At 33.4% G+C, this 12,827-nt stretch overlaps 1 protein-coding gene across 1 annotated transcript in view; it reads left to right on the top strand.

The window, feature by feature from the left end:
* The window catches only part of LOC137402779 (protocadherin Fat 1-like), a 91,120-nt gene that overhangs the window by 33,257 nt on the left and 45,036 nt on the right, over nucleotides 1–12,827 (top strand). The window contains exons 21-32 of the mRNA XM_068089285.1: nucleotides 497–627; nucleotides 1,225–1,408; nucleotides 3,798–4,008; nucleotides 4,701–4,849; nucleotides 5,263–5,473; nucleotides 6,488–6,612; nucleotides 7,079–7,229; nucleotides 8,545–8,696; nucleotides 9,042–9,192; nucleotides 9,888–10,012; nucleotides 10,702–11,020; nucleotides 11,410–11,427. Coding sequence (XP_067945386.1) covers nucleotides 497–627; nucleotides 1,225–1,408; nucleotides 3,798–4,008; nucleotides 4,701–4,849; nucleotides 5,263–5,473; nucleotides 6,488–6,612; nucleotides 7,079–7,229; nucleotides 8,545–8,696; nucleotides 9,042–9,192; nucleotides 9,888–10,012; nucleotides 10,702–11,020; nucleotides 11,410–11,427 — 1,927 coding nt within the window. The remainder of the gene's footprint in view (nucleotides 1–496; nucleotides 628–1,224; nucleotides 1,409–3,797; nucleotides 4,009–4,700; nucleotides 4,850–5,262; nucleotides 5,474–6,487; nucleotides 6,613–7,078; nucleotides 7,230–8,544; nucleotides 8,697–9,041; nucleotides 9,193–9,887; nucleotides 10,013–10,701; nucleotides 11,021–11,409; nucleotides 11,428–12,827) is intronic.

Here is a 12,827-nt window from a genome sequence, read left to right as displayed (position 1 = left end):
TAATTTATATGTAATAAAATAATGCAGTAATAGTAGTAATTATAGTAATAATGCACACTGGCGTATTATATTATGAATGTAATATAATATCATGTATATATAATATTTATTTTATTTATATATGTACTGTATATACTTGTAGGATTTAATATAAAAATATTTAACATTTTACTTTTATTTCAACTTTAGAGAAGATGTGACAGAGTAAAAGTATGTATTTTGCTAAATCTATTGCAGGACAGGCAACCTTGTTTCTATTAGGAGTCATTTCCTCATGGAATGATTTCTAGTCATTCATCACACTTACCCAGGAATAGCAGCAAAAATCAATAACGAACACACATTATTATCATTATATTTATGTAGGAGACTATTTTCTCAGCTCACTAAAAATCTTATAAGTGATTTTACTGTATCATTTTATTTGAATTTACTTACGTCACTCTTGCGAATGAATAACTGTTTCTCTCTGCTAGTAGCCGCTGCCTATTTTCAGGTGATCATCAGCGACGGAGGGCAGCCTGTGAGCCTATCATCTTCAGTCAAAGTCTGTATTACCATCACAGATGAAAATGACAACACTCCTCTTTTTGAGGCCGGCAGCAGGGAAATAGTGCCGATTCCACGGTATATAAGACCTTTAAAGATAAACTTACCCAAAACTTCAGTAGATTTTATCAGAAAGTATCAGTATTTTTCTATCATTTGTGATTTTTTTGAGACGATCTGACTGCCAGGGTGTTTTAAGATTAAAATTAACAAAACTTGATCATGGTTAAAACACTCAGAAAATATGTGAAATGTCATCACTAATTGCTATCGTTGCGATAGTTGATATCGGCTATTGCGTTCAAGTTGATGCCTTACGTGTATTTATTCTGTCAGTCTCTTTGCAACTATAGATGTCATAATTACACAATCACACTTTTTATTGATCTGAGAGTTTTAACGGTGATGACGTTTTGTTGAGTTTAATATCGAGACACCCTGGCAGTCAGATCCCCTCAAACATAAAAAACAAAAATGATAGAAAAAGACCGATACTTTTTGATGAAATCAACTAAAATTATGTGTAGGTTTATTTTTAACTCTTTATTCTAGATACAAGAGTGTGTATTCTGGTGCCTTTAGATACCATTAGATATCATTTCAAGATCCTACTTTAAAGCAAAATGTGAAGTTTTTATTTGTTCGTTTGGTGACCAATTAGGGACGCATTTGTAGTTCTCACAATATTGAGAAACCACTTCATCGAGTAATAGCTTCCGACATCGACAAGGGTGAGAATGGCAGCATCACGTATAGACTGACGAATAACAGAGACAAGGAACTATGGAGAGTTGATGAGAGAACTGGCGAAATTTTTTTGAAATCTTCTTGGCCAAATAGGAACAAGGTCACAGTTCAGGTGAGTGACCTTGAGTTGACCTCAGTAATACCGTGTTGCTAGCAGGGAAATCTTTCTACAGTGTATCTGACATTTGGTAGCTGTTTTCAAATTTTTAACAGTTTACTGAAATTAATTTCATAAATTTGTGGTTTTACGATAATTAATCTGATATTGTTTAGATCTAAGTCTAGTCTTCATTTGAGTAATTTACAACTAGATTTTTACTACCTTTGATTGACTACATAAGTAACTTCTTAAGGCTATGCTATCTCCTAGAGAGATGTTTGCTGAAACACCCCTCAACCTGTAAATTTTCTTAGATCTAGTTTAACATTTTTAGATAAATGTTGTACCCTGTTGTGTGTAGCGATGGAAACTATTGATAAAGCCCTATCTTTGTTGATATTTGAACTCGGAGCTTCCCAATCACAGCAATCTACACTAGCTTGTAGAAACCACAACACTTTTCTCATAAAAGAAATGTTTTAGGTTGAAATTTTAAGCTTTACATTTTTAACTAAGTTGAAATTTTAAACTTGAAAAATAGCTGCTTAAATCCTCCAATACTCACCATTTTAACCATTAGGGATGTCTTACTCGTTGGTGTTACCAAGTCACCATTAATTTCCTTTTTCAATCGTATTAAATATTATTTGCTGTTCTTTATGTGATATAAAGTGGTGTGCAAAATTGTGGCAACCCCTGCGTTTGTCGTTGATTAATTTATCTTCTCATCTCAACTCTAAGTGCATAAATTTATACACCGTTCATCTTTTTAAAGCTTGAAGTTTTATCTTTTCATCAACTTGAATAAAAAAAGATTTTTACAACAAAGAGTCACAAGCTAAACTGAACTCTGATAACAAAACTCAGAATTAACTTGTCAATCATTACATATCTCAGAAAATTCTGGTCAGACTACAAAGAATGTAAAAATGCACAAATATCTCAAACCACTGCAAAGGTATTTTCAAAGTTTTACAATTTGACAAGCGTCAGGTTTTTGTTGAATGAAAACTATTGAGTTGAAATACATAAAGTTTTAATTGCATATTTGAGCTGCTCACAAATTCTAAATAAAAATGGTATATAGAGCTGTGTAGTTCTGGTGATGTTCAGCACAGCAACCTTAAATGAAACAACACATTAAATACTGTTTAGGGGATTGCCGTTAATTTTGCATACCATGTTATATTGTCGGAAACACATATTTGTCATGTTTCAATATCTAATATACCATAAAACCTCTATTTGAATGCCATGGCGCTCCATTTTTCAATCCTTCTCTTAGGGTGGCGGTCAATTGGAAGTGACGTTCAATTAAAGGTGGTGTTCGATTAGAGGTTTTACGGTAGTTTTATTGCTGTTGAAAAGATATGCAATCACTAAAGTAGTACCCAAGGAATGTTTTTCAAATATCCAAATTTTCAAGCTTCCAAATTTCTAGAAGTCTCCCAAATTATCAAAGATTTAGATCAGTGTGAGAATTTCATAGGAATATTATAAATGTTCACAACAAATTCCATGTTAGTTCCTGTTTTAACAATAATATATTTGAAGATTATGTATGCTGTTTATTGTTTCTATCTCAAAGAACATATGGGTATATATTTGGCTTTGTCGTTTACTAATCTATGGTTTGTCTGTGTGTTCTACAGTTCTCATCGCTATCTTCAGCGTTCTGCTCATAATACTGTTTAATATATACTCGACCTCTCTTCTCTTTGTGTCTTTACTCTAAGTTTTGTGCGATAACATTGCTGAGTATTGTATATGCCTTACTTGTGCGAAACTTTTAACTTCTGTGCATGCGCTCTAAAGACAATTCCTTAACAGCAAGTAAATGCTTAAAACTCATAAACTATTTTAATTAGTACCACAAGTTTTTAATGGTGCAATTATTTGCATCTGCTGTCACTTTGAGAAATTATTTAAATTGTTGTGCTACTATAGCGTAACGCCTATTGCCATATGTGACTTACCTGGGTCTGAGGTCCACCGCATGACCAGCATTCATTACGACATTCATCTGGAAATAGATTTATATCAATATGTATAATATTATGTATAGTATATTTATATTATATATAAACATATAATATTTATGACAAATATATGATAGCTTGTTTACTATTACCTGTATTCTTTTTTATGTAATTAGAAATTTAAAAACGTCATTTTAAAAATATGTATAAATTAAGTGTTCAATGCTTTAAAAATTGTATGAAATATGTTTTATTTATGAAAACAAATAATTTAGCAGTAGACCTCAGCCTATAGTACTAATGAAAGGTAGGTCTTACGCTATAGTATTGTAGACCTCACGCTGTAGTAGCACCAACATTTTTTTTAATTTACCTGCACCGAAATGTGATTTTAATTTGTTTTATGTGATATCTTGTAATAGGTAACAGCCTCGGATGGTGGACGGAACAGCTACAGCAACTCTATTGATGTGCAATTTGAATTTGAAGAGGCAGCCATCTGGTCATCACAGCCACCAGTTATTTCCCCCGCAGAGATATCATATGTTCGCGAATCTGCCGAAGTTTTTGAGCTTGTAAATGTCATGGAAGCGCAAGACCCAGACAGTGAAAAGCTTTGGTACAACATAGTTGGTGGGTCATACATCTTTTAATTGTGTACTTGTCTGGCCATATCCACTAGCATGCTTTTGTCTGGCCATATCCAATAGACATCGCATGCGTGTCCTCACCACAGCCTCATGGTACATTAAAACCATGTTCACTATACCTTACGGTACACTAGAGTCGTGCTGATTATAGTCATGGTATACTGTCAGTCACTTTTGGATTAATTTTCATTAGCATCAATTTCTCAAAGACTATTTAGCTGCTACTGAGTATGCTGTTTTATGTTAGCAAGTCAACCTTGATGTATTAGGAGTTGTCTTTTTCTTTTTCAAGCTTTTTTAATGCCATCTTATCAATCAGTCTCATAGAAAAAAGCTGTTCTTGCCAAGTCAATGAAGCAGCTAGGTTAAGGTCAGTATAACAGAGTCACTGGGTTCAACTTCCTTTTTTGGAGGGATGTTCATGTATCTAGCAATAATTGCTAGTGGGACACTCCAAACAAATATTCTGAAAGCTGTCAAAGGTAATTGATTGAAATAATCACCAGAGAAGTTGCTTTCTCATTGCTTTTCAGACCTGCATGCAAGGCATAAGCAACATGTATGGTGGAAGGCACATCATTATTCACAGCATATTATTGATTATAGATGCTTGTGGTACTCTTAGAATAGCATATGAATATTCTCCAGCACATCTCAAACTTTTAAATGTTTTAGATGGTGAGTACTGGGAAAGTTTTCCCATGTTCTCGATAGACAGATGGAATGGACAAGTAAAGGTTGCAGGCAAGCTAGACTTTGAAAGCAAGTCAGAATACAGGCTGAATGTCTCTGTCACTGATGGCTATAACACTGCATACGGCGAGGTATGTTGACAATAACTTACCAAGTGTAACTTTTTTAAATTGTGTAGAAATCATATTATGGTTAAAAGTTAAAAGCTTTAACATATTTTTTTAGTATTTAAAACTTTATTGTATTCTTGATTTTGATCTTTACGGTTTTTAGAAAGAGAATTTTTATTTTTATAGCAACTTAAATCAAATTTTTGCTGTTGTTTTTTTCGATTGAGGTAATCGAAATTGAAACCGAAGGAAGTCTAGTTTTGCAAATAGTATTTTGGCAAAATATGTCATATATCATATCATATTATGATAGGATGTTGTACATCTGCTGCTTTATATTACGAATTAACAAAAAACTAGCTTTTTCTTGGAAACACAAACATTTTTCGTAGGTTCAATCGTTTACCATGTTTATTTTAGAATTTTATTTGTAGCTGCGAGTGAACCTTATCAATGAAAATGAGTTCCAGCCTCAGTTCCAGCAAAGAAGACGTGAAGTGATCATCAGCGAAAACGTAGCAATCGGCAGTGAGATCGTCACACTGTCAGCGACCGATGGCGACATCACTGACTCGCTCATTTATTTGCTAGATCCCACAACTAATAACAATAGCTTCAATTTATTTGGCATCAATCACATCACGGGTACGTTTGTCAAGGACATAGCATTAGCAAAATTGGCAAAGTTAGCTAGGCTCGCATGAGACCTTTGAGATTTCCAAAAATCACCAGACAGTTCGATATAGCGAATTTGCAATATCGAATCGCAAATCGTTTATTTATAGACAATTCGCGATATATTGTGGTGTTATTATGTAAAAATGACTTGTAAATTGTTGTTGAGTGTTATTTGCCTAGTTCATATTGGTCGCCATGCAAACGTAAAAGATGAAATTGTTTCCAGATATATCAAGCATCCTTTACGGCTGAATGGCAATCATTGTGAACAAGGCTATATAAACGAGATGCTGGGATGTTACTTAACAACTAGAAAATTTAATTACTTAGTATAGTGTTGGTTGTTTTGTTTGGGTCCTATTAAAAATAAACAGTAATGTTAGAATTAATAAAGAGACCAGCCAAGAGATTGTCTTTCCATTTCATCTACAGCTATAGCTAGAATTGTTGGTGATAGATTTGTCAGCTAGAGTTATCTCAGCTCTGCTAAATGCTCTATTAGTAAGATGCTAGTTATAATATGCCGTTAAGCCTTTTTTGGCTCCATATCGCTGGATTTTTAACCCTTTCCCTATAACGAATTTCCTATCAGAGGTGTTCTATTAGAGGTGCCGCTCAAATAGAGGGTGACGCTTTATTTTTTGATTAGCTGGTCAGAATTTTGAGAAGTTTTTGGAGTTTAATCGTTTTACAGGCGGAGTGATGCTAATGTCACATAGATTTTGCACTCTTCCTCGAGCAGAGCAAAATTAATGCCATTGGCGTCAGTATTTTTACTAAACGGTTTTTCATATGCGTCAAAGTATCAGACCGAGTTAAACAAGCAACTATTTTGAGTGAAACTTATGAGACAAATACAATTATTTATTTCAATGGTGTTGCTTTCTAAGTTTTGAGAAAAAACCAAAAAACTAATATTTGTAAAGGTTGGCCAAGTATTTCCTATAGAGAAAATTGACGATCAATGCTGATTTGTTGCAGGTGTTATCTCCACAATGCGTGCATTAGACCATGAAAGAACCAGTCGCCACGAGCTCATTGTGACGGTCAATGACGCCATTCAAAATGGGTTCTCAGATTGTGCAAAAGTTGTGGTGCATGTCAAGGTAAGTCTGTTAATAAACACTTGTTAGTTTGTGTCATGGTATACCTGTCAGAGCATGTTAAGGTATGCCTGTTCGTGCATGTCAAAATACACTTGTTAGAGCATGTGAAGTTACACTTGTTACTGCTTGTCAAGGTACATTTATGTGTATTAATCTGCAATATTCTGGCCTTTGGGTTGCCAACATTAATTCTATATCCAATATAATGTAATTAATAAGTTTATTTCATCAAACTATTTACAGGTTATGCATCACTCACTCTCATAAAGTTCAAAGCATAGTTTTTCAAACATTTTTGGCAACTATCATGCCTTTTGCATATAGATGTGACGGGTTTTTGTTATCATAATCTGTATAGGAAAATCAAAATCCAAATAATAACAAATTTCCAACTGTTTTATGCTTGTGCAGGAAGTTGTTTCTTGATTTTTCATGAAGGCCTAGTAAAATCATTACCGTCTTTTAGGACTACAATGATCATCCTCCAGTGTTCATAACTACACTCATATTAGTGACAGTTTATGAGATGTCTGTGGTGGGTACAGCTGTCACTCAGGTACAGGCTACAGACAGAGATAATGGAGACAATGCGAGAATACAATACTCTCTTCAGTCTGGTGAGTTCTTTACACATAAAATACTTGGGACATGGAGTGGCTGCATATATATTCTTATTTATTAATTTATCATCGCTAGAAACGCGAGTTTTGTAAAAAATAAAGAAAAATCACTCAATACACTATGTGCAAAGTGGATTATAGTATTAGTATACTATATATTAGGTATATTATATGATATAATATAGAACTAATAGTTCTATATTATATTATACTAAATATAAATATATGTATGTAAAAAATATATTATATTATACATATACTATCAATTTTTATGTACGTTATGTACATATAAAAGTTTATGGATGTATGTTATTGTAGTTGGCAGTTCTATTTTTTTACTTGCAATAAGGTTTTTTTAATTTCTGTCAGAAAATTAATAAAAAATCCTGTTAGCATTAATTATTGCAGCAATAATGGTAAAATAATACTAATAGTGAAGACAAAATTTGCCAAGTAGCTTCAAAATTTTGTAAAATACTTGATGACCTGCTAGATTTGCTCAGTGCTTTATTGTTAACATGTCTAGACATCGAGTATTATTCTAAACATACTGACAATATACAAGTACTTTTTTTATCTCATCAGCTGTGTTTTGTTTTATATATTTTGGTATTGTATTATATTTGTATTTGAGTATTATTATTTTGGAGCACTTGCTTCTGCCCTATGCCACTGCACGATGGCTGGCTACAGCTTTTTTATAATTATTTCATGCAGATAACTGCACAAGCAATTGCTCACTTGCAGGTAATACTCACTATTCGCATACACACAGAAGCTGTGTTGTACCATGTCCTTATTATCATCTGTCTCATGTCTATGTCTGTTATCTTGTCTCTTTTTATAGGCCTTATCCTTAGTATTTCGTGTCTATGAGTTTATGAGTCTGTGAGCACACTTAACTAACTTTGACAATGCATACATTCTCTTATCACTTACAAAGTGTACAGTTTTTAATATGATGAAAACAGTAGGAGAACTTCTGTACATTATATATCTATGTGAGAATAAGGAGTAGTACTTTGGTCTACTACTCGCATGAGTTGGAGTAGATTAAAATATTTTAGTGCTTATCATCACCCTGTTCTACCTCTGTGTTGTAATGCTTTGCTCGTAGCAAGCTGCATGGCAGAATCGTCTCAACCTACCGTCTGTATGCTTAGCAGATATGTATAGTTCCTAGTACAAACTGTACAAACTGAACAAACTGTTCAGCTTGGTGATTTTTTGAAAAAATGAATGTACATCATTCGTCTGTTAGCTAACAGTGGTTGACAACTTCTAATACCATGAGTTATGGTGACTACTGCAGGAAACGTCGGTTACACTTTTAACATCGATCCCGAGTTGGGAGTTATATCTCTTGCCAAAACACTGGATCTAGATGTACGGACGGAATACGAGCTAGTGGTCATGGCTAATGACATGGGAAGTCCATCTTTGAGCTCGACGTGTATCGTTCAGGTTGGTAACGTGCGCTAGTCAAATTTTCCACTACTTCTAATAGGATGTGATATTGATTAGGTAGGACAATTCCTAACCCTGTTAACCATCTGAGTTTTCATAGGGTATAGGGTTTTCGTAGGGCATATGAAAACTTCATTTCAATGTATATGTTATGAACAAATTGGATATAACATCTAATATTTGCTTTTAAAATATAATTGCTAGCTGCTTTAACAGTCTTCCACCTAATATCTGTTTTCTCGAAAGATAAAGGTATATTTAAGATGTATTTGATTTTGTTGGCTAGTCGTTGCCCTGTTTTATTTTTTTATCAGAGATGCACTTTGTTGCCAATATTTGAAGGTTTCAGTGGTAGTAGCCGAAGAGAGAGCACCGTCATTCAAGTCTAGTATGGTTTCTGCTGAGCTGCCAGAGAATGAGCCAATAGGAACATTTGTTTTTGCATTAAGTGGAGAGAGCCAATCTACACTGACTTACAGTATAGACAACGAAGGCAGGAACAATTTATATGTATTATTAGGCCTTTTATAAACGGAAAGAAATGAACCCAAATTGTGTGATGGTATGGCAAAATAAATAGTTTCAACCCTATCAAATATACACAGAAATATTTAATCAGATTTTGATGTTTTGCCTTTAGAATGAACTGAATGCTGTACTAAAGTTGATTGGAGACATTCATGTAGCTGTTTGTTTCTGTTCATGGTAATAATTAGGTTCATCTTTTGTAAGCTTGATTTTGCTTGCTGGTTGGGTTCGGGGTGCTTAATAAGATGGACGCTTTTTATTAATATCTGGGTGTAAGCAATGAATTCGAAAAGTATTAATTGTAGCACCTACGCCAGAGCCATTTCAAGAACAAAAATGCAACATCTTAAGAATGTGCAGTTTTATCTGGTTATTTGTTACTTTAGTTTTATGATTTGAAAATAATATATCTAAAATGTCTAAATTCCAAGTTTGTTGGCAACTCCTTGACTTGATCATTTAGTGCTGGTTTTTTCCATAAACATATTTTCTTATTGATCAAATTTCTATCAGTTTTTGCTTGTGTGATGCTTTTGTTAGCAATATTTTAGTCACCTCCATGTATCTGCCTATTAATAGTCAAAGAAGTTTTTACTGTGGCCTTGAATATAATGATACTAATTGACCATCTCATGTTCTGAATTTCTTTTCTTTTCATAGAGGACAGCGCCAAGTTCACAGTTAATCCAAACTCCGGTATTCTGACGAGCAATCAAGTGTTTGATTTTGAGGAGAGGTCATTGTACAATATTTCTCTAACAGCAACTGACATCATTGGCAATCCAGTAGGTTTCGCTCAAATTGCATAGCTTCTACTTGTCTTCTGCATTCCTGCCCTAACATATAAGCAGACTTAACGTTTAAACGCATCAGATATAGAGCTTCGCAATTTTCAAAAATCACCAGACAATAATATCGAATCACGATATATCGTAATTTGCGTATTAAGAGAAAATTTGCCATATATTGTGATGTTGTTGTGTAAAAAAGAGTTGTAAATTTTTGTTAAGATTTATTTGCATATTTTAACTTAAAAAGACTTTGGTATTTGTGATAATTAGAAACATTTATTTCATGAATGCCTGTGTGTGTGGGTGGCCATGGAATGAGCTTGTTATAAGGCTAGAATGCTCATGAGCTTTAGTTGCAGAATCGCTCACTTTGAAAATCATCAGTTGTGAGATAAATCATTATTACATGATTATATCATTTATACAATTGTAGATATCTCTTTAAATGGTGGTGATTTTCAAATTGCTTACCTTCAAAATTGGCATCAAACAATTAAATCACCATACCATGAAGCTCTAATCAACTCTAAGGCTATAATCTAATAACTCTATTAATAACATCTATAAACTCTAATCAACTCTAAGGCAATATATTTTCCAGTATTTGCTCTTTAAGATATTAATACTGCTGTTTTTTGTTTGCTTATTTATATGCTCATCCAAAGCTTGCTATCTGATGACAGGTGTCATTGGCCATTGTCGTTCACATCATAGACAAGAATGACAATCGACCAGAGTTCACTCAAAGGTTATACAAGGGTCACGTAAGTGAAGGATCTCCTGACAATTCTGTCATACTCACGAATGCCTCAGTTCCACTCGTCTTGTCCGCTCACGATAAGGACTCTAACCTAAACGCCCTACTTTTATATTCAATCGTTGAAGCTGAAGCTAGACAATACTTCACGGTCAACCCCAACACGGGTGCCATTCAAACTCTTGTCACCCCTGACAGGGAACTTCAAGAAAAGTTTGAGTTTTCAGTGCAAGTCAGAGATCAAGGTACGTTTTTTAAGACTGAATTATATATCAATTGTATAATCAATATTTACAATTGTATTATGTCATACTATCAAAAATCCAATTAAGATTCTCTCATAAGCTTGATATTTATGGCTTCATTTCACAGATACCCCATCAACTACCAAATTCTGAAAGTTGTTCACCCTTGAAACTCAAAAAGATAGCTGGTCCAATTTTTATTTTTCTTCTAAATAATTTGGAACGTTTGAATCGTCACCTACTCTTATCACTTGTTCCATCTGAAACAAAAATAGATTTTAAAATTAGTTCACTTCATTCTTGTGACTTTAAGTTTAGACTGGCAGAATGATTCATTTTTGACATTTGGTTAATGGTGACTAAGGTTATTGTTCTGTATTCACCAACAGCACCATTTCATGAGACAGGTATACATGTGCCATTTGATTGCATTCGATGGTTTCCCTTCACAGCAACATTTCCCAATAGACCTTGTACATGTAGCCTGTGATTTAAAAGACGCCAATCAGTAGTGATGCACGCCTATCCCTCCCTCAACTGAGGTCTTCACAAATGTGGTTTTGAAAAAAAATGAATGCTGTAACATAAATTGTCAGTTGTTTTCCTGCAATGATGAATTCCAGCCTAGTACGCAACCGCTAGTTCATTGATGTCTCACACAACTAAGCCTCTTTTGCTTTAAACTGCAGCCATATCACGTGAAGATCTCATTGAAGTATCACGCCTATACTGCATGTAAAGCTTGCCCCGAGCCTCTAAGCGTTCGTTTCTGTATAGCATGGCCATTCAGTGTAGAGCTCAATGTTATAGCGAAAGGCTCATCTGTCTTGTATTGCAACTCGTCCTGCTAGCATTCTCTGTGCTGTGCCTTTTCTAGCATTAGACGCATTGTTTAAAGAAGCTCCCTGGTTCGGCATCCATTCAGGTATTGCACTTTTCGTGTGATTGGCAGTCAATTGTTGCGTACTACTTTGGCCTGAAGTGAATCTAACACCTGCTCGTTTGAACTTTGACCTTTTATTATCTCCCTCACTCCATTACACCTCAGCCTGTTTTCAACATAAAGTAACTCTTTTAAGTATGTACTAAGGTAATCTTCAAAGTTCTGGAGTTGCCATTAAAATACTTTATTATGTACTTCATTAAATAAATTGATTTTGTTGCCAATTAAGTAATATAGCTATACATATACACATATATATAATGTATATATTTTAAATATGTATAATGTATATATTTTAAATATATATAATGTATATATTATATATAATGTATATATTTTTATATGTAGTGTATATATTACATATGTAGTGTATATATTTTATATATATAATGTATATGTTTTTATATAAAATGTATATATTTTATATAAAATGTATATATTTTATATATAATGTACATATTTTATATATATTTATATATATAAATTTATATACAATGTATATATCTACATATAATCTATGTATAATACATATCTATATATTATTTATGTATAATATATATGTTGATATATAATTTATATATAATAGATACAGTCTGTTTATATATAATATATATGTATTATATGTGTATATATATATATATATCTTCACTATCATATGCCTGAAGAACGACTATGTGATTTTCAAGCATCTAGGAAGTTTAGTCACATCTATTTTATGGTTCATAGAGTCATTTATAGAATACACTTCATAATAGAGATGAGGGTTTCTAAAGATTGGCTGAGAGGTGTTATGACTCCTAATCATAGAATTATTATTGGTTTTTGTCAGCCCTTAAACATCTGCAAGCGCTGTTTGTTGAAATG

The sequence above is a fragment of the Watersipora subatra genome, chromosome 8, assembly GCF_963576615.1.
Source record: "Watersipora subatra chromosome 8, tzWatSuba1.1, whole genome shotgun sequence".
Classification (NCBI taxonomy): domain Eukaryota; kingdom Metazoa; phylum Bryozoa; class Gymnolaemata; order Cheilostomatida; family Watersiporidae; genus Watersipora; species Watersipora subatra.
Note: the sequence above shows the minus strand (reverse complement) of the source record. Positions and strands in the feature narration are given on the sequence as shown.